This window comes from Nicotiana tomentosiformis, chromosome 9, assembly GCF_000390325.3.
Source record: "Nicotiana tomentosiformis chromosome 9, ASM39032v3, whole genome shotgun sequence".
NCBI classification, from domain to species: Eukaryota; Viridiplantae; Streptophyta; class Magnoliopsida; order Solanales; family Solanaceae; genus Nicotiana; species Nicotiana tomentosiformis.
The window spans coordinates 44,134,720-44,161,882 of record NC_090820.1 but is presented as its reverse complement, the minus strand read 5'-3'; the positions used below and the strand labels follow the sequence as shown (position 1 = coordinate 44,161,882).

At 37.4% G+C, this 27,163-nt stretch overlaps 1 protein-coding gene across 1 annotated transcript; it reads left to right on the top strand.

The window, feature by feature from the left end:
• Window positions 1-366: 366 nt before the first annotated feature.
• Window positions 367-10,447, top strand: LOC117277888 (uncharacterized). The gene is made up of 3 exons (XM_033657302.2): window positions 367-561; window positions 10,016-10,156; window positions 10,243-10,447. The coding sequence occupies exons 1-3, from the start codon at window positions 373-375 to the stop codon at window positions 10,417-10,419; spliced, it is 507 nt and encodes a 168-aa protein (XP_033513193.2). The 5' UTR covers window positions 367-372; the 3' UTR covers window positions 10,420-10,447.
• The last annotated feature ends 16,716 nt before the right edge of the window (window positions 10,448-27,163 follow it).

Here is a 27,163-nt window from a genome sequence, read left to right as displayed (position 1 = left end):
TTTAATATATATTTACCAAATACCATACCTAATATCAATTTTTTAAAATTTAAACCAAATACCATACCGAATATCAAAATATTGATTATCAATTACTAAAATTTTCGATTTCGGTACGTTAATTCGATATTTATCAAATTATTTACAGCCGTAAATGAAGTAGCCACTTACCCTGTTTTCTTTTACAATTACTTTTCTTAAAATATTTTCCATTGAAGCCTACAATTGTCACAATCTTTTAAGTACTGGAAAAAGAAAAAGCTACTTTAGGCGATCTTTTAATTACTGAAAAAAAAAAAAAGAAGCTACTTTAACCGAAATATCGCCGGTTTAGGGTTAATATTATGTCAGCATGTGGAAGTGCGGTGACGGATGAAAAATTCTATGGCTGGGAACTCTTGTACAGAAAAGGGGTCACCCCCTGAGAAGAAATTGAAAGTCGAGGACAAAGACAATTTGACTGAGGAAAAAGGGAAGGAGTATTATGATCCGGATGATTGGATGACTTGGCCAAATAAGGATGTCTTTATCAAGTATTATCAACAGCTACGCGAGAGCGATGTATGTTCCATGTACTATTTTTTTAAATAAAATAATTAGAATAATATGGAGAATTGTACTATTCCATATTTACAAATTATGAACATTGAGACCCCGACAAGACTGTCAAGAAACTATATATAAGGTACGAGCTATCATGATGCCATGAAAGACTATACAACAAAAATCAGCCGAAAAGGCATTCTAAACCATACATAAGTCGACACCTGTCTATGAGCCTCTAAAGGAACATAAGTGCTACAACATTGCCGGAACAGGGCCCCGACATACCCATAATGTCTATAACAAAAATGCATACCAAGACCACGGCAAGTCCGGAGAAGGGATCTCGCCAATAACCGCTGAACTGGACAGCCTACTGTGGTGGGGGAGCTACGTCTACCTGTCTATCAGGACCTGCAGCACGACATGCAGCGTCCACAAATAAAAAGGACGTCAGTACGAATAAAGTACTGAGTATGTGAGGCAAGAAAGCATAAGTAAGAACAGTAATGTAAACAGGGATAGAGAATATACAACCTGTGACATCTGGGTACCTCTGAGGGCTACTGACATGAAATACATGATACATACATATATATACATAAACTTTTAAAACATACGCCTTTGTGGGCATCACCATCATCATATCGTACCCGGCCATAATAGGCTCGGTAAAACGTACCCGGCCATCATAGGGCTCGGTAGAATCGTACCCGGCCACGTGGAGCTCGGTAAAACCCAACTGATCAGTGGTTGCACAATAGGTGCCATACCCGGCCGACTATAGCGCGGCTCGGTAGAGTAAAATAGATACACCAGCAACGTGTACTAGATAACTCTATTCACCAAGGCCTAGACCGATGGGAAGAATCACCTAGTGTTTTTGGCCTCTGCTGGAATTTGAACCTGAAACCTCATGGTTCTACTCTCATTCTTGACCACTAAGTCACACCCTTAAAAGCGTTTCAATATTTTCTTCTATTTCTTTGTTAGTGAAGATTAGCAAAACAAAGGTGTATACGTTGTTCTATTTGTTGTTTGTTAGGGATGAGTTTGGTGTATAAGTTATAATGTGTTGAAAAATAAGAAGAGTAGTGGAATAAATCCCACGTAAATATGTAGATAATATAAAGTGTATCAAGATCTAGAAGATATGAAGTTATCAGCATACATTGTATTCTTGTTGTATTTTCTATTTAAAATAAAGGGTATAGTAAATTGGAAGCCTGATGAAAGAAGAAAGTGAGTTTGTAAACCGAGGAGTATTCAGACGTTAAACTCCCTCCACATTACAATTAAAGAAAATGAACTAATGTGCATTGTGAGACAAGAGTGGGTGTTGCTCTAGTGGTGAGCACCCTCCACTTTCAATCAAGAGATTGTGAGTTCGAGTCACCCCAAGAGCAAGGTGGGGAGTTTTTGGAGGGAGGGAGCCGAGGGTATATCGGAAACAGCCTCTCTACCCAAGATAGGGATAAGGTCTGCGTACACACTATCCTCCCCAGACCCCATTAGTGAGATTATATTAGGTTGTTGTTATTTTTGTTGAACTAATGTGCATCGTAGATGTGCAGGTTTAAAAAAATAAAATGCAAAATTTTCACGTGTATGTTTGTCGTACCTTTCTTGAAACAAGTTGATTGCAGCATATATTATACATTTCCATCATAGTGGCCTTTATTGAATAACTCATTTATATGTGGAGGATAGCATGTGAAGTAAACAGAGGTTTCTTGAATTCTCTCTCCATATTGTTATTGTTAAATTTTATTTTGAATATGCTGTTATTTTTGTTATCTACTTGTGTAGTTTGTCTAGGTCTCTGTGTGTTTTACATGAATCAATCCCTTTTTCCATATGCATATTTGTCTATATATGGCTCAAGACGCTATGGAATTTTATGTGCAAACACTTAAATATCGTACTACTCCTTTCTGGGTCATTGCAATGCGCGGAGAAGCTGGTTCAAGTCAACTATTTTTTCATGGGTTAGAAGGGGATGGGAGATATTGTAGCCTTTTGATATCTGTGGATTTTAGAATCCTTTTTTCTTATATCAATTTTGTATACACCTAATAATGTGGATACTATACTTAGTTCTGGAGGCACTGCACTCTATGAAGTAGGATGGTGAATCGTTCTGTGGGAGTAGTCACCACCCAGTCATCAGATTTGATTTATCCCTCATTCTTCTTCTTCTTCTTAACATCGGTGTGTCTCCGTTTGGCCAAGAGGTCACGGGTTCGAGCCGTGAAAATAGCCTCTTACAGATATGCAGGGTAAGGCTGTGTACAATAGATCCTTGTGGTCCGACCCTTCCCCATACCTCGCCCATAGCAGGAACTTAGTGCATTAGGCTGCCCTTTTTTTACATGTAGATGGCCCAAAAAATGATCGTATAGATGAAATTGGAGTTAGTACTCTTTTATTGGGTGTTCGAAGTGTTGGAAATAAACCCACTACAGAAATAATATTCACAGTAATAAAAGCGGAACAATAATGTAGCACCGAGATACGGTAATTAACAAGAATAAAAGAGTTACTGCGACACCAAGATTTTTACGTGGAAAGCCCTTTTGAATAAGGGAAAAACCATGGCCCTCAGAGGAGCAACTGATATCACTATATCAAGAAATTTTACACTTTGTAGGTCCGTGTAAAATACTCCAAAGATCACTATAACACTCAAAAGAAATAACCCTCTTTTGATATTCCTACCTCACTACAATATCGTTCACTTTCTATTTTTCTCACAGACTATTTTCTTATGCCCTGTCTGTGAAACCTCACTCTTTCTCTCTCTTTGTTGGTGTATTTTACAATGAGAGCAAGACGCCTATTTATAGTGTTTAGGATTGCTTCATTGATGTCATAAATGATCTCATGAGTTTGGCAAGAGTCAAATATTTAATGTGAAACCAACGAAATATTTGCCATAAAAGCTTCCTTGCTATTCCTTTAGTTGCCTTGACATTTCAAAGCCAAAAGGAAGATGTCTTCCTTACACATGGGATGGACCCATCAAATCTCCCCCTCCAGTCCCATGCACCTAATGAGGTAACTCCAGTTTTTCATATAGAGTTCATGCCGACAAGTTCTTTGCATAGCTCGAACTTGTCTCTAGGTACCACCTTGGTCAGCATATCCGAAGGATTCTCACTTGTATGGATCTTCTTGACCTGTATAGATCCATCATCTATTCTTTCTCAAATCCAGTGATATCTCACGTCGATATGCTTCGTCCTTGCGTGATACATGGTGCTTTTGCTCAGGTCTATTGCACTTTGACTGTCACAATAGACGACATACTGCTTTTGATGCAATCCAAGCTCTTGAAGGAACTGTTTCAGCCAAACCATCTCCTTCCCAGCTTCAGTAGCGGCAATATACTCAGCTTCAGTTGTAGAGAGTGCAACACACTTCTACAACTTTGACTGCCATGATATAGCTCCCCCTGAAAAAGTGAACAGGTATCCTGTAGTAGATTTACGATTATCAAGATCACTTGCCATATAAGCATTCGTGTAGCCCCTCAAAATTGGATCAGATCCTCCAAAACACAAGCAATCTCCTACAGTACCTCTTAGGTACTTGAGTATCCACTTGATTGCTTCCCAATATTCCTTTCCAGGATTTTCAAGGAATCTGCTAACAACACCAACTGCATGAGCAGTATCAGGTCTGGTGCATACCATTGCATACATCAAGCTTCCGACTGCTGAAGAATAAGGAACTCTAGCCATGTTCCCTTTCTCCTCCACTATTGTAGGACACACCTTCTTTCTCAACTTTAGATGACTAGCAAGAGGTGTGCTGACTGGCTTAACATTCTTCATGTTGAAGCATTCCAGTACATGTTCAATGTTCTTCTCCTTAGACAGCCACAACTTTCTTCTTGTTTGCTCTCGAACTATCTTCATACCCAAAATTTGTTGTGCTGGGCCCAAATCCTTCATATCAAATGACTTGGACAGATCTCCCTTCAACTTTGCGACCAGCCCCTTGTCTTTTCCTACAATTAACATGTCATCCACAAACAACAACAATATAATAAAGTTATTTTAAGAAAATCTTTTTAAGTATACATATGGATCAGAATATGTCTTTGTGTAAGTTTGACTTTTCATGATTGAGTCAAACTTCTTGTAGCACTGCCTTGGTGCCTTCTTCAACCCATAAAGACTCTTATTCAGTTTGCACACCATATGTTTCCTTTCAGCTAATTCAAATCTTTCTGGCTGCTCCATATATATCTCCTCTTCCAAATCTCCATGAAGAAATGTAGTTTTCACATCCAATTGCTCCCTCCACTTCAAGATCTAGGCTAGCTGCTAAGCTCAAGATTATTCGAATAGAAGTCATTTTGACAACAGGTGAGAAAATTTCGTCAAAATCAATACCTTTTTTTCTGTTCGAAGCTTTTAACCACCAATCGAGCTTTGTATCTCACCAGCTTGCCATTTCCATCTTTCTTGAGGACCCACTTACATTTGAGTGGTCTTTTACCCTTTGGAAGTTCAACCATCTTGTACGTGCCATTTTTCTGCAAAGATTCCATCTCCTCTTGCATGAGTTTCATCCACTGGTTCTTTTCTGGATGAGACGTCACCTCCTTAAGACTTTCTGGATCCCCCTCATCACTGATGAGGACATACTCTGTGGAAGGATACTTGCATGACTCTACCCTTGGCCTCTCTGATCTCCTCAGAGGTTGAGGTTGTTCTTCTTTCTGAGTGGGGTACTCCACTTGTTCGACATAATCATCAAGTTGCTCCCCCTGCTCGGCAACTTCGTCGGTCCTACTTTATGCACTTGTGAAATTGTTAGAAGTAAAAGGAATAGTAACAAGGTTAGGAATTATACCATTCTTGGCCTTCTCTGGCATATCATCAGCAGTTCCAACTTCACTTTCTCAGAAGACTACATCTCTGTTTCTGATTACCTTCTTCTTTACAGGATCCCACAATCTATATCCGGACTCTTCATCTCCATATCTGATGAATATGCAGGGAACAGATTTATCATACAACGTTGTTCTCTGCTCCTTTGGTACATGTGCAAAAGCTCTGCAATCGAACACCTTCAGATGCGAGTAGGACACCTCCTTGTTGGTCCATACTCTCTCTGCGATGTCAAACGCCAACGTAACTGATAGACTCATATTCTCCCCAGAATGACTTAGGTAGTTTCGCCATTCTGAGCATGCTTCTCACCTTCTCCACAATGGTGCGATTCATCCTTTCGGCTACACCATTGTGTTGTGGGGTTCCAGGAACTGTCTTTTTATGTCTGATCTCATGGCTCGAACAGTACTCTTCAAATTCCCTTGAAGTGTACTCACCTCCATTGTCACTTCGGAGACGCTTTAGTTTTTGGCCTGTCTCCCTTTCCACCATAGCATGAAACTTCTGGAAAACTTGAAACACCTGATCTTTGGTTTTCAAAATATAAACCCATAATTTTCGTGAAGCATCATCAATAAAAGTAACAAAATATTTGTTATCTCCCATCGATTCAATTTCCATTGGACCATAAATATCAGAATATACCAAATCAAGTATATTCAATTTTCTTTCAGACGATATCTGAAATGAAACTCTATGTTGCTTACCAAATAAACAATAGTCACAAGATTTTACCATTGTACCTTTAGCATAAGAAGTGAGTGATTCCTGGCAAGAATCTGCAATCCCTTCTCGCTCATGTGACCCATTCTTTTGTGCCACAAATCTGCAGAAATCTCATCTTGTGCCGCGTTCAATTCACCTTGGCATATTTCTGCATTTGTCATGTATAACGTGCCACGAGCAACTCCCTTTTAAATCACCAATGATCCCTTGGTGAGTCTCCACTTTTGATTTGCAAAATAGTTCTCGTATCCATCTCCGTCTAATGCAATTCTCGAGATCAAATTCATCCGCAAATCAAGTATATGTCGTACGTCTTTTAGAACCAATGTGCATCTGACATTTGTCTTGATACAAATGTCACTGATCCGCGCAATCTTTGAGTAACTTGTGTTACCCATTCTCACAGTGCCGAAATCACCTTCTACATATCTGCAAAAAAGATCTCTTACCGGTGTGGTATGGTAAGATGCTGCTGTATCAACCACCCATTCCGAATTTGGACCTAATAAGTACATGCATTCATTTTTCTCGTTTATAAAGAGGACAACATTATCATTGTTTTGCACCATGGCGGTTGTGTTGTCGTCATTCTTCTGGCCACTAGTTTCACCTTTGCCCTTCCTTGGATTTGGGCAATCTCTTTTGAAGTGACCTGGTTGATCACAATTATAGCAATTTCTGACTTTTGATTAGGATCGGTTCTTAGACATCCCACGAGCTCTGGATCTACCATAGTCTCTCGAACTACTTTGATAACTCCTGCCTCTCCCTTCTGTGATGAGAGCATGTCCTTGATTTTCAGGCTTCTTTCTCATCTTCTCATTGAGTAGAAGAGCCGATGTGACATCTTTCAACTCAATAGTAGTCTTACCGTGCAGTATGGTTGTTGCTAAATTGTTGTATGAAGATGGTGACGAGTTCAATAGCAAGATGGCTTTGTCTTCTTCCTCGATTTTCACTCCGAGATTGGCGAGCTATGTGATTAGTCCATTAAACACATTTAAATGTGACAAAAAAATCTTACCTTCACCCATGTGTAGGGCGTATAGCTGCTTCTTCAGGTACAATTTATTTGTCAGCGTTTTGGACATGTATAGGATTTCCAACCTTGTCCAAATGCCACATGCGGTGTCTTCATCAATGACGTTATTTATCAATCATCTGATAAGTGCAACCTGATTGCACTAGCAGCTCTTTCATCCAAGTCATCTCAATCCTCAGCTTTCATAGTATCAGGCTTTTTGGCATCAGCATCTAGTACATTGTGTAAACCTTGTTGGATGAGCAGATCCCTCATTATTCTTTGCCATATTGAGAAACCGCTATCTCCGTTAAATTTTGCTACCTCGTACTTTACTCCAGACATTTTTATTTTCACTGAGTATAGTGCTACCAACTAGGGGTGTTCAAAACCGAACCAAAACCGAAAACCGAACCGAAATCGAAGCTTAATGGCTTATTGATATCGTGTTAACGGTTTAACGGACGGGGAACAGATTAAATTTTTTTTTAACGGCTTATCGGTTGGGGGCGGATTATTCAATTTTCTTAACAGATAATTCGTTAACCCGTTAAGAATATATATATATATATATATATATCAAAAACCCTTCCACTTCTTCCAGCTATTAACTTAGCTTATTCTCCCACCCTACAACAAGATTGTTTAAGCTGCTATTTATGGTTCACCTTTGCTTTTAGTTTTTTAAACTAATGCATGTTGTCTATGTTTAATAGAATAACAGTAGTGTTGTGCCATAACTTTTATCCCACAATATTGACGATAATACTGTCTTGAATTATGTTCTGGGGAAAGAGCACATTTGCGTTTCCTGTAAATTGTTTACTGCTTATAATCCATCCCTATTTCTATACATAACTGCCTTTTGCTCGGTGCTGTTTGTATGGTTGATGATATAGCGTGAAATGCCAGGTTGAGAGTTTAAGTTAGAAATTTGAAGCTGTTGTTTGAACTTTGAAACTGCAGAAATTCAAGCACTGTTAGGCGTTAGCTGCAGGCCAAACATTTCTGTGTAGACTGCTCACTTATGGATTAATCATTTTGAAATATCTATTCTGGACTCACTTTGAATATAGACTGGAATTTCCTATTCTGAATTAATATGCTAGGCGTTAACAGACATATGTATGTTTGGACTCATGTAATATAGTCTGCTTTGGGATTTAATGGTAGGCGTTAAAAGACATGTATGTTTGGACTCATATGTAGTCTGCTTTGGGATGTAATGTAGCCTACAATGTGTTCTGCTTTTTTCACTCTACAACACATGACACACTACATCATTCTTATATAGGCGTTAATAGACATGTATGTTTGGACTCAATGTGTAATTTTTTATTCTGAATTTGTATGCTAGGTGGTCAACAAATAATTAATGCACGCAATATAGATTGCATTAGGCCGATAAACCGCCCCATAACTGCCCGATAAGAGCTAAACCGATACCAATCCGCCCGATATCTTATCGGATGGCTAGCGAATTAATACATTTAAAAGTCGATAACCGTTAAGCCAAACCGTTAAGAGTAATTAACCGCCCAATCCGCCCGATAAGCAGCCCTACTATCGACGGTGAATAGTATTTTTGTGAACGAGCAGAACTTGTGCTCTGATACCAGTTGTTGGGAGTAAATCCCCTACAGAAATAATATTCATAGTAATAAAAGCGGAATAATAACGTAGCACCAAGATACAGTAATTAACTAGAATAAAAGAGTGACAACGACACCAAGATTTTTACGTGGAAAACACTTTTGAATAAGGAAAAAACCATGGCCCTAAGAGGAGCAACTGATATCACTATAGCAAGGAATTTTACACTTTGTAGTTCCGAGTAAAATACTCCAAAGACCACTATAACACTTAAAAGAAATAACTCTCTTTTGATATTTCCACCTCACTACAATATCGCTCACTCTCTATTTTTTTCACATACTATTTTCTTATACCCTGTCTGTGAAACCTCACTCTTTCTTTCTCTCTTTGTTGGTGTATTTTACAATGAGAGCAAAACACCTATTTATAGTGTTTAAGATTGCTTCATTGATGTCATCAATGATCTCATGAGTTTGGCAAGAGTCAAATATTCAATGTAAAACTAAAGAAATATTAAAATCTTCCTTACTATTCCTTTAGTTGCCTTGACATTTCAAAGCCAAAAGGAAGATGTCTTCCTTACACATGGGATGGACCCATCACGAATTTCCCTGTTCTTTTCCTTTTCTGTTGTACATTTTCTCTTTAATCAATTAAACTCTAAACTAGAAGGTAATACTAAGCATTAACTTGAAATTTTCCTAAACGAATGGGAAAAGGAATTCAATACTTGCTGGAATATGAGTTGCATTATATGTAATTACAGTTTGTCTAAAACAACCCTTCTTTTCTTTTTTGCTTTTTTTTTTCGTGTTGGGTGCTCTCTACGATATGATTTGCTTTTGAAGGGAAAAATGATATATGGTTTTTGGTAGACTTTTGCTGTTGTTTTTAAGTATGTTTTCATGTCACCAGCCAACTATCCATTACAATTGGCAGTTTTCTTTTCTGTGTGACAACTAAAATGTTGAAAATTCATAACTTCTCTTTCACCCTCTTGTCCGCACAGACACACATATCTGCGTGCATAACTTGTGTATATGACAAAATCTTCTCCATAAAAACACATTTTATACATGTTTTCAACTATCAAATTTGTGATTATATTTTACTCTCTTTGTTCAGATCACACAGAATTCAAATGCTTAATTATGCCCTAAAATATTAACCTTTTGACTCTGTCGCAATTCTCATCTGTTTATTTATGTTATATGTATCTTAATAGGGTTTTGAGTTTGATGAATACCCTGGGTCATGCATGTTTGCTCCCATCTACCCCATGATCGGATTTGAACGTTTTCCTGAGTTTGTGGATGAGATCAAGAGTTATGCTTCAATGGCAATCAAGAAGTACTTTGGCAATGATGTATGATCTATACGTTGTTATTTGCCTATTTTCTGCTGTGCTGTTCTTCCTTCATAAGTATTGACTTTACTTATTATTAACTGCAGGGGAAAGAACGCGATATTAAGGAGATTGTGAGGATAAATGCTGGTGGTTGTCGTGACTTTACCTACTACATTACCTTTAAAATTGACAATGATGGGAATGAAGAAACTTTTCAAGCTAAGGTAGAAGACACGATTGAGAACACAATAGAGATTCCAATTTGCAGGCGCAAGGTTTAACTTATTGCTGAGATTATTTGGTCCCAGTATCTGAATGGATTGGTAACAAGGTTTAACAAGTTCACTTTGGATATAGCTTTCGGCTATACAAGGTTTAACATTTAGAACTTACAACTCAAAAATATAGATTTCATACAATAATTCATACAATGTATAACTTTTTTATAATTTTCATACAACATTCATATAAAAATAACACAACTACAACATAATATAACTTAAATACAATTTTCATACAAGTTTCATGTAACTATAATGTAAGTTTGATACATATATACAACTTTATGTAAATGAGAGTAGTTATGTCACGACCCAAAATTCAACCAAAGGTCATGATGGCACCTACCTCCAAGACTAGGTAAGCCAATCACACTAATAGCATTCAATCATCAAAATATAATATAATAAGTTTGAATCATCATAAATTACGGAATAAGCAATTGTCATAAGTCAAAATAGTGATGCATAATACCAACTCCCAAAACTAGGTACAGAGTCATGAGCTCTGAAATCAAATACATAACGAGTCCCAAAAGTAAATTACTTCATGAAAGTAATACAACAATATGAAATAGGGGAAGACTCCCAGGGTTTGCGACAATCATGCAACATTATCTTAAATCTTCTTAATCAGCGATGTGCTCACTACCGAGGTCCGTAGCCTCCAGCATCTGAATCTGCACAAAAATATACAAAAATATACTATGAGTACGAAGCAATGTATACTCAGTAAGTATCAAGACTAACATCGATAAAGTAGCGATGAGGTTTAAGTTATGTGATATTCACTAATCAAAGAACAAGTGTTTGTGTATATATATAATAACTTGCAACAAGAATATAATGAGATGCAATACCATCAACTCAACAAAACATGAGATATCGACTCAACATAGGTAAATTCACTTTGACAAATAGAATCATCAAATAATAACAAAGGTATAGGCTAGCATGTTAAATGCAACGTGAAAACATGTAAAATACATGACAAAACCACCTTTGCATAAAGGATCACTTGCATGATCAAGAATGCCACCCTTATACTCCACTCATCATTAACCTCTTCTACATCAAAATCAATTACATCAATCAAAGTGCCACAATCCGCGTGTACGCCATCAAGAGATAAATATGAGAGGGTGATCCTAGGGGGATGGATCTGTATCCACACGCTGCATGACAAAGACCTCGTGCCATATTCATATCAATCGCACGACAAAGACCTCGTGCCATAATCATATCAATCGCACGACAAATGAACTCGTGCCATAACAACAACAATATCATCATATCCGCACGTCAAATGACCTCGTACCAACACAAATCGATCCGTACAACATCCCCACATATGCGATAATCATAACAATGCAAGATGTTAAATTATCAACAAAGTTAACAAAGTGTATATGAATATGATAACAATAAAACGGGGATGAATGCTCAATATATGGAGTATGACTACGGCTAAATCAATTATCCATTATATAATAGACCATCTTGGCTAATTAAGCGGCAATAACTCTAAATATGATATCTAGCATGAAATGATAAGTTCACGTAGTCATACAAATGCTCAAACATGTATCACATAAAGCATATAATCAAAATAAAGCATATTAGAAGCTAAAGTCTAATCTGGTGATAAATCACACATAGCACCCGTATACACACTCGTCACTTCACACACACGTCGCTTTTTACATTTCACAATTAGCCAAACAAGGCCAAATCCTAAGGGTTATTCCTTCACACAAGCTTATGCAAGTTACGTACCTCAACAAGCCTAAATCAACCTTCTAAAATCGCATTTCCCTTAGAAATCATCTCGAAACGGCTTGAATCAAGCTAAAAATAACTCAATCACATCAAACAATGTTATAGGAATTAATTCCAAACAATAAAGCTCCGGTCTTTATCCACTTCTCAAAAAGTCACAAAAGTTAATCTTGGGCCCACATAGTCAAAACCTAAGTCAAGGGTAGATTATGACTACCCATAATCCCACGAGTCTAAATATGTGTTCAGATCTCAAAACCGAGTACAAATCAACTCCCATATCATCAACATGGTATGGAATTTGTTGGCTAACAATTGGTATTTAGTGTTGATCAATGGCCAAGCAAGGTGATCCAATATCTCCTGCATTGTTCATCATTTCAGCTGAGGTATTGTCAAGATCTTTAAACAAATTATATCGGGCTTTAACAATCTCCAGTGTAGTACTTTGCACTCTTATTTTCCTTTGATTTTGGAACCTTCCTATACTGGCTTCTGTCAATTATCTATCAAATCATTGATTGATTCTTCTTCCAGATTTCTGCTGCTTCTTCCTTTTTCACAGCTAGTCTTTGATACTTTTCTTTTCCTTTATTTTCGTTGATGGATTGTTTCCCTTAGTCCATGCCTGAATGATAAGGAGCCTTGATTTCATTGTTTTATCCCTTGTGATCGTGCACCAAATATGATATATTATCTTTCATCATTGAAACTCATATTTAACAATCTCCCCCTTTTTGATAATGACAAAAATAATATATATATATATATATATATATATATATATATATATATATATATAAAACAATAGTTTACTTCCCTGTTGGCTTGCTCTGTTGCAGTCGACTCCCCCTCAACAGGTGATGCATATGCTTCAGTCGACAAACTACAGTTTACTCCCATGTTGGCTTGCTTTGCTGTAGTCAACTCCCCCTCAACGGGTGCTGCATATGCTTCAGTCGACTCCCCTTCAACAAGTGCTGCTATTTGTCCTGCAATGTATGACTATCTTTTCTCGCCCTTTTTGACATCAGTAAAGAGGGGGCATGCATATATATAGTTGAAAATAAGTAAAAACAAGCACATCATAGGCAAATATTTGCAAACTATAGGCATACAGAGTTTTAGTAAAGAAAGTATCCATCGACTTGTTATCCAGTCCAAAATAGCAAAATGGCAAAAACAATTGTCTAAAACATCCATAACTAACGAAGCAAGAAATAAGTGAGAGTGTTGCAAATCGCCTTCTTTAGATGCTCAAAGCTAGCATTAGCTGAAACTGTACCCCATCAATCTTGTCATGTACTTCCTTGAAGGATTTGATTGTGTTTTCTGCAAGTTTGAGAATTTTGACCCTTATCTTTGAAACGTCAGACCCAGTCTCTTTGGAGATGGCATGGATGTCCCCCAACCATTGATTGAGTTGCAACAAAAAGGTCCTTGATGATGATTAACTTGTTGTCAATAGCAGTTAATTTCTCTACAATATCATGATCACCTACACTATGATGAGAAACAGAGGCTTTGATCTTAGAACCCTTAATACACATATATCCCATACTGGAAAAGGCTCTAGAATTGTAGGACTTTGAAACAGAGATAAATGAGTAATTTGAGATAGATATGTTGTGGGCTTCCAAGATGTGGGTGATAGCCATACCATAGGGAAGACTAGTGGGATCATCAGCACTTTGAATCATGATGTTTATGACACATGAAGATAGTTTAACCTTAAGTTTGGTCACTAGACAGTAGACAAGAAAGGTATATTGTTGAGAGAAGGTGGAGAATGAGCCAGTGCGAGGAAGGTGAGCAGTAGCAACAATGTGGGCTAGGACTCGGGTTTCAAAACTAATATCATGGGACCTAACTGATTAGGAAGGAATTCATATGGACACTCAGCAATATAACATTTTGCTTGATCAAAGGAAATTTTAAAGTCATCAGACCAAGTATTTTCGAAAAGCATGGGAAAGCCAGAGCACTTACATTGAAAAATTGAGTCAAACATGGCACAATCAAGGACAATGCGTTTTCCTAGAACTAGGGATTCTAACTTATCAGGCTTGCTAGAATGAAGATTGGCATAGAACATTCTCACTAAAGATTTATAAACTTTGGGAGGGGGTACAGAGAGGAACATAGACCATCCTTGAAAAATAAATAAATCATTTACCTTACAATTTAGGGTCTCCATGTCATCAAAATCGATTACTCTATCGTGAGCAATTGGCTTGTCTTTGAGAGCAACAAAGAAATCCCTATTGGGGGTATCCTAAAAATTGAGGCCGGACTCTAGAGAACTCGAGATGTCTACTTTGGATTTATTGGGGGTAAACGATTCGAGGGGGTCTTCCATGGGTCTTTTGCCAAGAGCTTTTTCTCCTATTCGGTGAGAGTGGTCAGATGGCTTTGCCTGAGAAGAGGCAAACCCTTCTGAGTGATCAGACCCCAGATCTACCTGTTCTGGAGGTTGAGAAGAGAGTTTTCCCTTAGAACGAGTACTTTTTCTGGTGGAGGCAGAAGGAGTGTTTAGCCATTGAGAATTTTGAAGAAGGGTTTCTGAGCGATAAGAACAATGAAGACAAGGAAGAATAGTTCAGAGGATTAAAAAGAAGGGATTTTGACGGTTGAGTACAGGTAAGGAAAGTGTGTCAGTGAAGAGTCATGATGATTGATTTTCCTTTCTTGAGAGCTGCCACTGATGGGGAAAGAGGGGGAAATTGGAGGCGCTTAATTAATGCGTACTTACAGAGAAAATAGAACTGAAAACATTAGACACGCAAGAATTAAAATTAACACATAGGTCCTAATTTTTATGATCAAGCGAAATAATTCCAAGTAGTTCTCTTAAGGAGAAAAATCTATCTTCAAGTAAAGGCTTTGTAAAATATCTTCTAATTAATCAGTGGTTCCAACAAATGATAATTCTATATCTCCCTTAAGACATGATCTCTAATGAAATGATGTTCAATATCTATATGCTTAGCCCTAGAATAATGCATAGGATTCTTTGAGAGACATGTAGCAATAGAGTTATCACAAAATATTTGAATAGGTTTAAAAAATAGTTGGTAGTCACCTAGTTGATGAGACATCCATAGTAACTGTGCACAGCATTGCCCAATGGCAATTTATTCTACCTCAATTGTGGATAATGCAACTAAGCCTTGTTTCTTACTATTCCATGATATTAATGCTTTTCCCACTAATTGACATGTTTCGTTGGTGCTCTTTCTGTCTTCCTTATCACCTACAAGATCAGCATCTGAGAAACCTTCAAGCTTAAAACTTTTAAATGTGGGTTCCATAGTCCATATGATATGGTTTCGATGAGATAACAAATTATTCTCTTTACTGCAGTCAGATGCGATTCCTTAGGAGCTGGATGAGACCTGGCACATTTATACATACTGAACATAATATCTGGTCAACTGGTAGTCAAGTAAATCAAAGAGCCAATCATTTCACGATATTTAGTTTCATCAACTGGATTTCCTTTTTCGTCCTTGTCGAGACTTGTTGGCGGATTCATTGGTGTACCAATTGCTTTAGCACTGCTCATGCCAAACTTTTGAATTAATTTCTTTGTATATTTCATCTGGCACACAAAGGTTCCTTCTTCAGATTGTTGAATTTGAAGTCCAAGCTAAGAAAAAACATAAGCTCTCTCATCATGCTCATTTCAAACTCACTTTGCATAAGACTAGCGAATTCCTTGCACAAAAGAGTGTTAGCACTTCCAAAGATAATATCATCAACATAGACTTGAATAATAAGATTACTTCCTGATGATTTTTTGATAAATAATGTAGTGTCTACTTTATCTCTTGTAAAGCCATGGTCAAGTAGCAATGAGCTAAGCCTTTCGTACCAGGCTCGTGGAGCTTGTTTGAGTCCATACAGAGCTTTGGTCAACTTATACACGTGGTAAGGAATTTATGAGTCTTCAAAACCAGGAGGTTGTTTTACATATACCTCCTCATAAATAAAGTCATTTAAAATGCGCTTTTGACATCCATTTGGAAAAGTCTGAATCGTTTGGAGGATGGATATGCAAGAAAAATTCGTTTAGACTTTAGTCGAGCTACTGGTGCAAAGGTTTAATCGTAGTCGACTCTTTCTTGTTGTGAGTAGCCTTGGGCTAATAATCTGGCTTTGTTTCTCACAACCTTTCCATCTTTATTTAGCTTATTTCTGAAAACCTATTGGTTCTAACTATAGTAGCATTTGCAGGCTTAAGTAGCAGTTCCCAAACTTGATTTTTATCAAATTGATCGAGTTCCTCCTGCATTGCTTGTACCCAGCTGGAGTCTTTCAAGTCTTCCTCAACCTTATTTGGTTTGATCCGAGAGAAGAGTGCTACATTTGCCTTTTTTCTTGAGAGCTCCCCTGGTTTTCATTCCTTCACTTGGATCTCCTATGATAAACTTCTGAGGATATTCCGGTTCACTTCTTCACTCATTTGGACGTGTTGCAATCATATGAGTAGTTGACTCCTTCTGTGATTCTGGTTGATTATTGACAGGTTCATTAGTCGACTCTATGACACCGTCTGTATTATCAGTCGACTTTTGTGATTTTCTTGTCTGTGATATTTCTTGGTTGATATCTTCATCACCTACAAAAATTCCTTTCTCGGCCGTTGAGGTATTTTCATCAAATATGACATGTACTGATTCTTCTACAAATAAAGTACATTTATTATAAACTCTAAAAGATCTACTATTTATGGAATAACCCAGAAAAATACCTTCATCACTGCTTGGATCAAATTTTCCATGATTATCCTTACCATTGTTGTGGATAAAACACTTGCTGCCAAAAAGATGAAAATAGCTTATGCTGGGCCGTTTACCTTTCCATAATTCATATGTAGTTTTCTTCAAGATAGGTCTTATAAGACATATGTGAGAATGTGGCAGGTTATGCTTACTGCTTCTGCCCAAAAATAATTTGGCATCGAATATTCCAATATCATTGTTCTGGTCATATCTTGTAGAGTTCGATTTTTCCGCTCAACTACTCTATTATATTGAGATGATCTTAGAGTTGAAAAGTTGAGAGTATATCCTTGATCATTGCAGAAATCTTCAAATGCTCTGCTTTCGAATTCTCCTCCACGATCACTTTGGATGGTTGTAATAAGGTACCATTTTTCTCTTTCAACTCTTTTACAAAAAATCTCAAAGTATTTCAAAGCTTCATCTTTATGAGATGAGAAAATCACCCATGTAAAATGTGAGTAGTCATCAACAATAACAAAAGCATATCGTTTTCCTCCAATGCTAGTAGTTCTGTGTTACATCCCGCATTTTCGTACGTTAAAGTTTCGTCGTAAGTTAATCGACGTAAGTTCGGGAATGAGATTACTTTGGGATTTATAATTATTATGATATTTCAAACAACTGATAAGTAAATTCGCGAATGTGAGAGGGTAAGCGAATCGAAGAAAATAAGTTCTGTCGCAGTTTGACAATTTGGGATAAAATACGGTCCAAGCTATAATACCCGGTATTTATGGACTACTGCCATACAAGGTACCACATGACTATGATAGTAAGGTGTATGAGGTATATTAAAAGTGAGTAGTATTTTAAGTAATTTGGGATAATTCTCATTATGTGGGTAATTGGTTAATTATTGGATTAGTGAAGAATTTAATAAGTTAATTATGGAGATTAGGGAATTATTGGATAAACATGGTAACCCCAACGTGGCAGCAACTCAAGCCATGCTTGGTGACTCTTTGCTTGCATTATTAGATGGCAAGTTAAGAGATTTGGGTGGCAAAATAAGCCTTATTAAGTGGGCCCGCACCCATTCAACAAAAGGCTTTTCTACTTTAGCATATATCAAATGCTAAAGTATCATCTCCAAGAATTCAATAACGTGAGCTTTCATCTTTCAATAACGTGAGCTTTCATAAATCAATACCGTGAGCTTTCATAATTCAATAACATGAGCTTTCAAGAATTCAGTAACGAGAGCTTTCATGGATCTTCAAGAATTCAAAAACATGAGATTTCATACGAAGTTATTCTACATAATAGCAACGGAATTTTGCGATTCTAAGGAAGTACGGTGCAATCCTTCTCAAGAATATCATGTGGATTTTTACCTAATTCGATCCACCGTTATGTGATTTGTTGCAAAATACGTGTGTTGGAAGGATTGTCAAGAGAATCGGCTCAGGTATGTTAAGGCTAAGCCCTTCCTTTACTTTGGCATGATCTCGTAACTACACGCGTTTGATAACAAGGCATAAAGAGAAGTTTATACTCCTGAATTTATATACATTATCCTAGTCTCATAAGTTATAGTATTTTCCCTTAACAGGACTTCATATTCAATTGAGTATTGTCTTCTTCCAGTCAAGAGAGCAGAGGGTCTATATATATACAGTATTACAGTATTTTCCCCACCATCAAGCTATAATCGGTGGGCAGGCCCCTATTGGGCAATCTCTGATCAGATGGTAAGTTATATACCTAGCCTACTCTGGCCGAGAGCCTTTGAGCGAGCCCAGTTGGCCGAGATACAGAGCCTAGTATGGCCGAGCGCCTATGAGCGAGCCTACTATGGCAGAACAGTGATATATACCGAGCCTTATAAAGCCGGACAACTATTTCACTTACTATATTGAGAGAGTTGAGTCAGTATCAACTGGTATACATTGACGATTTGCCCACAGTGGCCGAGATAATATGATGGGATGCCCTCAGAGGCTTGATGATGTTATAAATGCATATACCTAAGCATGGTATGATATTTCTATGCATATGCATGACATTGTAAATATTAATGATTCACAGAGTTATTCAAACATACATGTCGAGTCTTTTACTCCATGTTTCTCTCATGTTTATTATTTACTGATTTTCATTCCTTACATATTCGGTACATTATTTGTACTGATGTCCCTTTGCCTGGGGACGTTGCGTTTCATGCACGCAGGTCCCGATAGACAGGTTGAGAGCCCTCCAAGTAGGCTATCAGCTCAGCGAAGATGTTGGTGCGCTCCATTTGCTCCTGAGTTGCTATTTGGTCAGTATCATTAGGACATGTATTGATTGGTATGGTGAGGCTCTGTCCCGACCTTTATGACAATTGTGTATTCTTAGAGGCTTGTAGACAAATGTCATGTATACGGGTATTGTATGGCCTTGTCGGCCTATGTTTTGAGTTTATAAATGATTATGTTGGCCTTATAGGCCCGTATGTCTCGTGTATGAGTTTTTATATCAGGTCGGGTCATTTTATGTCGGGTAATTCCCTCATGTTTACTCTGTTTATCTCATGACGCCCCTTCTGGCCCACTTACCTATGATGATGTAATAAGAAAGATATGTTATGTTGCTACTCGGTTGAGTAATGTGTCGGGTGCCCATCGCGGCCCATCGGTTTGGGTCGTGACAAAAGTGGTATCAGAGCAGTTCTGTCCTAAGGAGTCTACAAGTCGTGTCTAGTAGAGTCTTGTTTATGGGTATGTCATGAACCACACTTATAAGCCGGAGGCTACAGGTAATTTAGGGTTGTCACTCTTTCTTCTTACTCTAGATCGTGTGATAAAGCACAGTTGTAAGAACTCAATTTCCTAAACTCTATCTTATTCATAATTCGACGATGCCTACATCTAGAAAGATGGTTGGTAAAGGATTGAATGCGGCTGTGGAAGAGTTGAGTCAGAGGAACTCAATTTTGCATCATGCTTATGATGAGTAAATGAAAGGTCTCCAGCAGATCATGTGTGTACTAAGACGTGTGAGATTCTGGAAAAGGAGCCCTAAAGCATGAATATCTATCCACCTATATGGTAAAAAGCAATGAGAGATTCAGAAGGTAGATGCAAGCTTCAATAAGTAAAAGAAGCAAGATGAAAAAGGGTACGAGGTACCCAGTTAATGAAGATTATTAGTATTTTCAACTCCGGCAGAAAAATATAAGCATTGTGAGTTACCTTCAACAGTAACAGAGGTATGTATAACTGGCCACACACATCTCATTTATGCCCTATGTGGGCTAACAGAAGTAGTATGAGAGAAGGCAGGGTATCAGGATCTAGCTGGGGTTAGGGTAACCCAAAATGGTGGATGGACTGTTTGCATTAGTTGACATTCCCGAAAGATATTGCAAATGTTCTAATAGATCTCCTTGTGAGACACCCAGATGGTGCACTCTAAAATAGTACATCAAGATATGAGTACTACAAAGATAGGCACTGGAAGCCTTGAATGGATAAATATTACCTTAGTGTGGCTCTCGTCCCTAGTAGAGAGAGAATGTTAGGCAACCTGAAGAGCCACTGGATGGAGCAAGGGGAGCAAAGGCAAAAGAATGTCTTATTAAAGTTTTCAGAATAAAGTGATAGACATAAATATTAGCAGGGAAATAAAAAGAGAGTTAATGAAGCATTATGAGTAAGGTGTGATACATGGATGAAAATGGTAGATCAAAAAGATGACAATATTACAGAATCTATAGTCAAGTGAAGAAAAAGTCTAGAGGTGATAGGCCTTGAGACAACAAAAGAGTATAGGCCATAAAGTCACATCCTCATTTCGAGAAATAAGTTCGTGACTCCAACGCGACTACCAAAAGAAAAAGTTAGACCCCAGAGTAATAAGAAATCAACGTGAACTGATGAACAAGATAAACTAAACATGAACAAGGGACTGAGTAATAGTCGGCATCATGAGAATTTTAGAGATTGCGTCCCGGCGATAATAGAATGGACGACAGAAGAATACCCTTTAAAGGTCATTCAGGAAGACGCTTCCCTAAAGCAAGCAAGGTGAGCAAAGTTAAGCTTAAGGGATTGTGTGTGCCAGTTACACTAAGTATCACCCTCGCGAGTAAGGAAATTTGTTATCCTTGGTACAGAAGGATTACCGCGAGGCGACTGAGGATTATCGATGATGTGAAAAGATGCCAAAGATGAAGAGGTAAAATATCTATACGTAGATCATCGTAGCACTAAATCTTAGTACTCCCCTAAAGGGGAAAAATATGGAGTGATCTGGCACTAAGTAAGAATTAAGTGGTTCTAGTTATTATGGAATGGTAAAGGAAGAATGCGATAAAAATGAAAAAAGGGATGAGATTGCACTTATTCAAATCCTACAGATATGCTACGATTCCAGAACATTATGCAAACACAACGTCAAGGAGAGGAAGTAAGGGTTCCTGCCCGAGATGTTATCGATAGATAAAGAGCCAGCGCAAGAGGTAAGTTAAGACAGAGGAAATAACCCAAGAAAGATTACGCGGAGTAATGATATGAGAATGGGACAACGAGTACTTAGTAGTTAATTTAGGAAGAGCCTAGTTATGGCTAGTCAAGAGGATACAAACAAATCAGCAGGTCGTGCAAGATAAATATAGTAAAACCCAATATAGTTAATTTAGCCCCGCAATTATGACATTTTAATACTTGAGAAATATTCGGATAAGGAGTCGGGGTAGTTAAAGGTACTGTATGAGTGTTACGGAAATAAAAGAGAGTGCCACTGGGAAGACAATCAAAATATTAGTTCAGAAGCAACCCTACAAGCACAAGGGTGTGGAGATAAGTAACTACAGATAATTATAGGTGAGTACATCAAAATTTCTATCGGGTAAACAATATAACAAGCTTGTAACTTTACAAGAGCCAGAAGGTCTTCGTAAGTACTACAACGAAAGACTAGCTAAGGATATAAGAAAGAAGGCTTCAACCTAAGCACAATGACCTAAAAGAGGAAATGGTCTTGACGCCCAGAGGGATAGCTTGACATAATTTTATATATTAACACAAAGTGAAGCCTAGATATTGGCTAAAAGTTGGAGGAAAAGGGGGAGAAAGTGGCACCTATTGTAGCTAATGAGAGGGAAATGGAACCAAAAGTAATATTCGAGACCATATGAATTGCAAAAAATTCTGACATGCATGGGAACTAAGATAAGCTAAGTATGCACGCAACAAGGGGGCAGAAAGACCAGGAAAAGTAATTGCTTATGTTTAAAGAAAGCTAAGATGGAACGAAGAGAATTATTCGATCAATGATCCAGATTTAGTTACATTATGAACGCACTTAAAATTTTGGAGTATTATCCATGCAGCATATATATTGACATTCATACAGCCGTAGAAGACTCAGGTATGAGTTAAAAGAAGGAATTGAGCCCATGGCATAGGCAAATGATTGAATTGTCAGAAGATTATATCATGGATATTCCATAGCACCCATGAAAGGCTAAAGTAATAACTAATATCATGAGCCGCAGATCGGAAGATAACTTAAGCCTACATAAAGGCTGATCAGAAGGAAGAGGAAACTAAAGAGTTACATCAACGAAGTAAATCAGGAGTCTGATTATTGGACCCAGAAAATTATAGACATCATGATTGAGAACATTGCAGAATCACTTTTAACATCAGATGTACAAGAGAGATAGTACAACAACCATATTCTATAACAACCCTACGTTATAGCCAGTTAGTAAAGTATCAGCCTCATAAGAAGTCGGTATGAAGCTCTCACCGGATTGTGTATGCACCAGAGGTGCATGTATTATAATAGAGCTTTAATTTGTGGATGTAAATTATACCTATATGGAAGGAAGGTTGCGAGTAATATAAATAGATATGTGTAGGTCGTAAGCTAAAGTATGGTAAAGCGATAAGGTTTTATGACATGAGTAAGGATAAGAAAGGGCGAGTGAGAAGGTGGTGAGAATGGATAAGTCCTCGGGATTAAACCCATGAAAATAAGAGAGCAGATGGTTTCTCTAAGTTGTAGAAAGCTCAGTATAGCCTGAATGAACTCAAAGGAGTCTAAGACTAATAACATCTAGAAGAAATAGAATGCTGCTGGTAGTAGAATGAGGGTGTAATTGTGATAAATGAAGGATGGCGTTTGGGCTTTCGATTGAGTAATGATTTCACGAATTGTACAAGATTAAAATACTCACGTGAGGAAAATCACATTAGGATACTATGAAATATGGTTATGAAAGTGTAGTATCGCCCCCAGGTGGATCAGGAAAATCACTTCAAATGTTTCATGATACAGCGTAAGCCCTAGTGGCAATATATTACGTCAGAAATTTCAAGTTATGAATGGAAGATTGTAGATTAACATTGAGATAAATCAACAATGGATGGGTAAAAGCTATAAAGTATGAAATGAGATTAGGCCATCAGTCTTAAGATGAACAGTAATGAAGAAGCATTAAAAGACTTAGCTTTATGCATATAGGATAAGCAACGAGAGTAACCTGAGTTTGTTAGTAGACCTCAGTAACGATAAATCGAAGTAAGAATTATGGCATAGTATAGCCTACTTAGATGAAGTAAAGCTAATGACGCCCAGAGGGACAACTTGGCATAATTTTATATATTAACACAAAGTGAAGCCTAGAGATTGGCTAAAAGCTGGAGGAAAAAGGGGAGAAAGTGGCACCTATTGTAGCTAATGAGAGGGAAATGGAACCAAAAGTAATATTCGAGACCATATGAATTGCACAAAATTCCGACATGCATGGGATCTAAGATGAGCTAAGTATGCATGCAACAAGGGGGCAGAAAGACCAGAAAAAGTAATTGCTTACGTTTAAAGAAAGCTGAGATGGAACGAAGAGAATTATTCGATCAATGATCCAGAGTTAGTTACGTTATGAACGCACTTAAAATTTTGGAGTATTATCCATGCAGCATATATATTGACATTCATACAGCCGTAGAAGACTCAAGTATGAGTTAAAAGAAGGAATTGAGCCCATGGCATAGGCAAATGATTGAATTGTCAGAAGATTATATCATGGATATTCCATAGCACCCATGAAAGGCTAAAGTAATAACTAATACCATGAGACACAGATCAGAAGATAACTTAAGCCTACATAAAGGCTGATCAGAAGGAAGAGAAAACTAAAGAGTTACATCAACGAAGTAAATCAGGAGTCTGATTATTGGACCCAGAAAATTATAGACATCATGATTGAGAACATTGCAGAATCACTTTTAACATCAGATGAACAAGAGAGATAGTACAACAACCATATTCTATAACGGCCCTACGTTATAGCCAATTAGTAAAGTATCAGCCTCATAAGAAGTCAGTATGAAGCTCCCACCGGATTGTGTATGCACCAGAGGTGCATGTATTATAATAGAGCTTCAATTTGTGGATGTAAATTATACCTATATGGAAGGAAGGTTGCGAGTAATATAAATAGAGGTGTGTAGGTCGTAAGCTAAAGTATGGTAAAGCGATAAGGTTTTATGACAGGAGTAAGGATAAGAAAGGGCGAGTGAGAAGGTGGTGAGAATGGATAAGTCCTCGGGATTAAACCCATGAAAACAAGAGAGCTGATGGTTTCTCTAAGTTGTAGAAAGCTCAGTATAGCCTGAATGAACTCAAAGGAGTCTAAGACTAATAGCATCTAGAAGAAATGGAATGTTGCCCTGGTAGTAGAATGAGGGTGTAATTGTGATAAATGAAGGATGGCGTTTGGGCTTTCGATTGAGTAATGATTTCACTAATTGTACAAGATTAAAATACTCACGTGAGGAAAATCACATTAGGATACTATGAAATATGGTTATGAAAGTGTAGTATCGCCCCCAGGTGGATCAGAAAAATCACTTCAAATGTTTCATGATACAGCGTAAGCCCTAGTGGCAATATATTACGTCAGAAATTTCAAGTTATGAATGGAAGATTGTAGATCAACATTGAGATAGATCAACAATGGATGGGTAAAAGCTGTAAAGTATGAGATGAGATTAGGCCATCAGTCTTAAGATGAACAGTAATGAAGAAGCATTAAAAGACTTAGCTTTATGCATATAGGATAAGCAACGAGAGTAACCTGGAGTTTGGTAGCAGACCTCAGTAACGATAAATTGAAGTAAGAATTATGGTATAGTATAGCCTACTTAGATGAAGTAAAGCTAATGACACCCAGAGGGACAACTTGACATAATTTTATATATTAACACAAAGTAAAGCCTAGAGATTGGCTAAAAGCTGGAGGAAAAAGGGGAGAAGAGTTGCCTAGATAGCAAGAAGAGTACTAAAGCATTCGCAATAACTATAGGTTATGATAATGATAAGTGCATCAGTCAACATTCGAGGAAGAATGTTCCGAAGGGGGAATGATGTTACATCCCGCATTTTTGTACGTTAAAATTTTATCGTAAGTTAATCGACGTAAGTTCAGGAATGAGATTACTCTGGGGTTATAATTATTACACTTTTTAAACAAGTGATAAGTAAATTTGTGAATGTGAGAGGGTAAGCGAATTGAAGAAAATAAGTTCTGTCAGTTTGACAATTTTGGATAAAATACGGTCCAAGCTATAATACTCGATATTTATGGACTACTGTCATACAAGGTACCACATGACTATGATAGTAAGGTGTATGAGGTATGTTAAAAGTGAGTAGTATTTTAAGTAATTTGGAATAATTCTCATTATGTGGGTAATTAGTTAATTATTAGATTAGTGAAGGATTTAATAAGTTAATTATGGAGATAAGGGAATTATTAGATAAACTTGGTAACCCCAACATGGCAGCAACTCAAGCCATGCTTGGTGACTCTTTGCTTGCATTATTAGATGGCATGTTAAGAGATTTGGGTGGCAAAATAAGCCTTATTAAGTGAGGCCCACATCCATTCAACAAAAGGCTTTTCTACTTTAGTATATATCAAATGCTAAAGTATGATCTCCAAGAATTCAATAATGTGAGCTTTCATCTTTCAATAACGTGAGCTTTCACAAATAAATAACGTGAGCTTTCATAATTCAATACCGTGAGCTTTCAAGAATTCAGTAACGTGAGCTTTCATGGATCTTCAAGAATTCAAAAACGTGAGGTTTCATACGAAGTTATACTACGTAATAGCAACAAAAATTTGTGATTCTAAGAAAGTGCGGCGCAATCCTTCTCAAGATTATCATGCGGATGTTTTCCTACTTTGATCCACCGTTACGTGATTTGTCGTAAAAGATGTGTGTTGGAAGGATTGTCAAGAGAATCGGCTCAGGTATGTTAAGGCTAAGCCCTTCATTCATTTTGGCATGATATCGTAACTACATGCGTTTGATAACAAGGCATAAAGAGAAGTTCATACTCCCAAATTTATATACATTATCCTAGTCTCATAAGTTATAGTATTTTCCCTTATCGGGACTTCATATTCAATTAGAGGCTTGTAGACAGATGTCATGTATACGGGTATTGTATGGCCTTGTCGGCCTATGTTTTGAGTTTATAAATGATCATGTTGGCCTTATAGGCCCGTATGTCACGTGTATGAATTTTTATATCAGGTTGGGTCATTCTATGTTGGGTAATTCCCTCATGTTTACTCTGTTTATCTCATGACGCATCTTCTGTCCCACTTACCTATGATGATGTAATAATAAAGATACGTTATGTTGGTACTCGATTGAGTAAAGTACCAGGTGCCCGTCGCGGCCCATCGGTTTGGGTCGTGACATTCTGGTTGGTCCAAATAAATCCATGTGAAGCAATTGTAAGGGTTTGATGGTTGACACAATGTCTTTGCTTTTGAAGGAGTGTCTCGTTTGTTTACCAATGTGACATGCATCACACACATGATTTCTAGAAAAATTGAGTTTAGGAAGACCAATAGCTAAATCATGCTTGTAGAGTTTCTCAATTAAATGCATGCTTGCATGACCAAATTTCTTTTACCACAACCATGGATCATCAGATATTGATGCTAAGTAGATGTGACTATCTATGTATTCAATGCCATCAAGAATGTAAACATTTCCATACCTTTTTCCTGGGAGTATTATTTTACTTGACGCATCTTTAATAGCGCATCATGTTTTCTTGAATTTAACTTCGTACCTTGAATCACATAGCTGACTTATACTCAAGAGATTATAGTTGAGTCCATCTATAAGATATACTTCAGTAATATTACAGTTGTTATTGAATAGAGT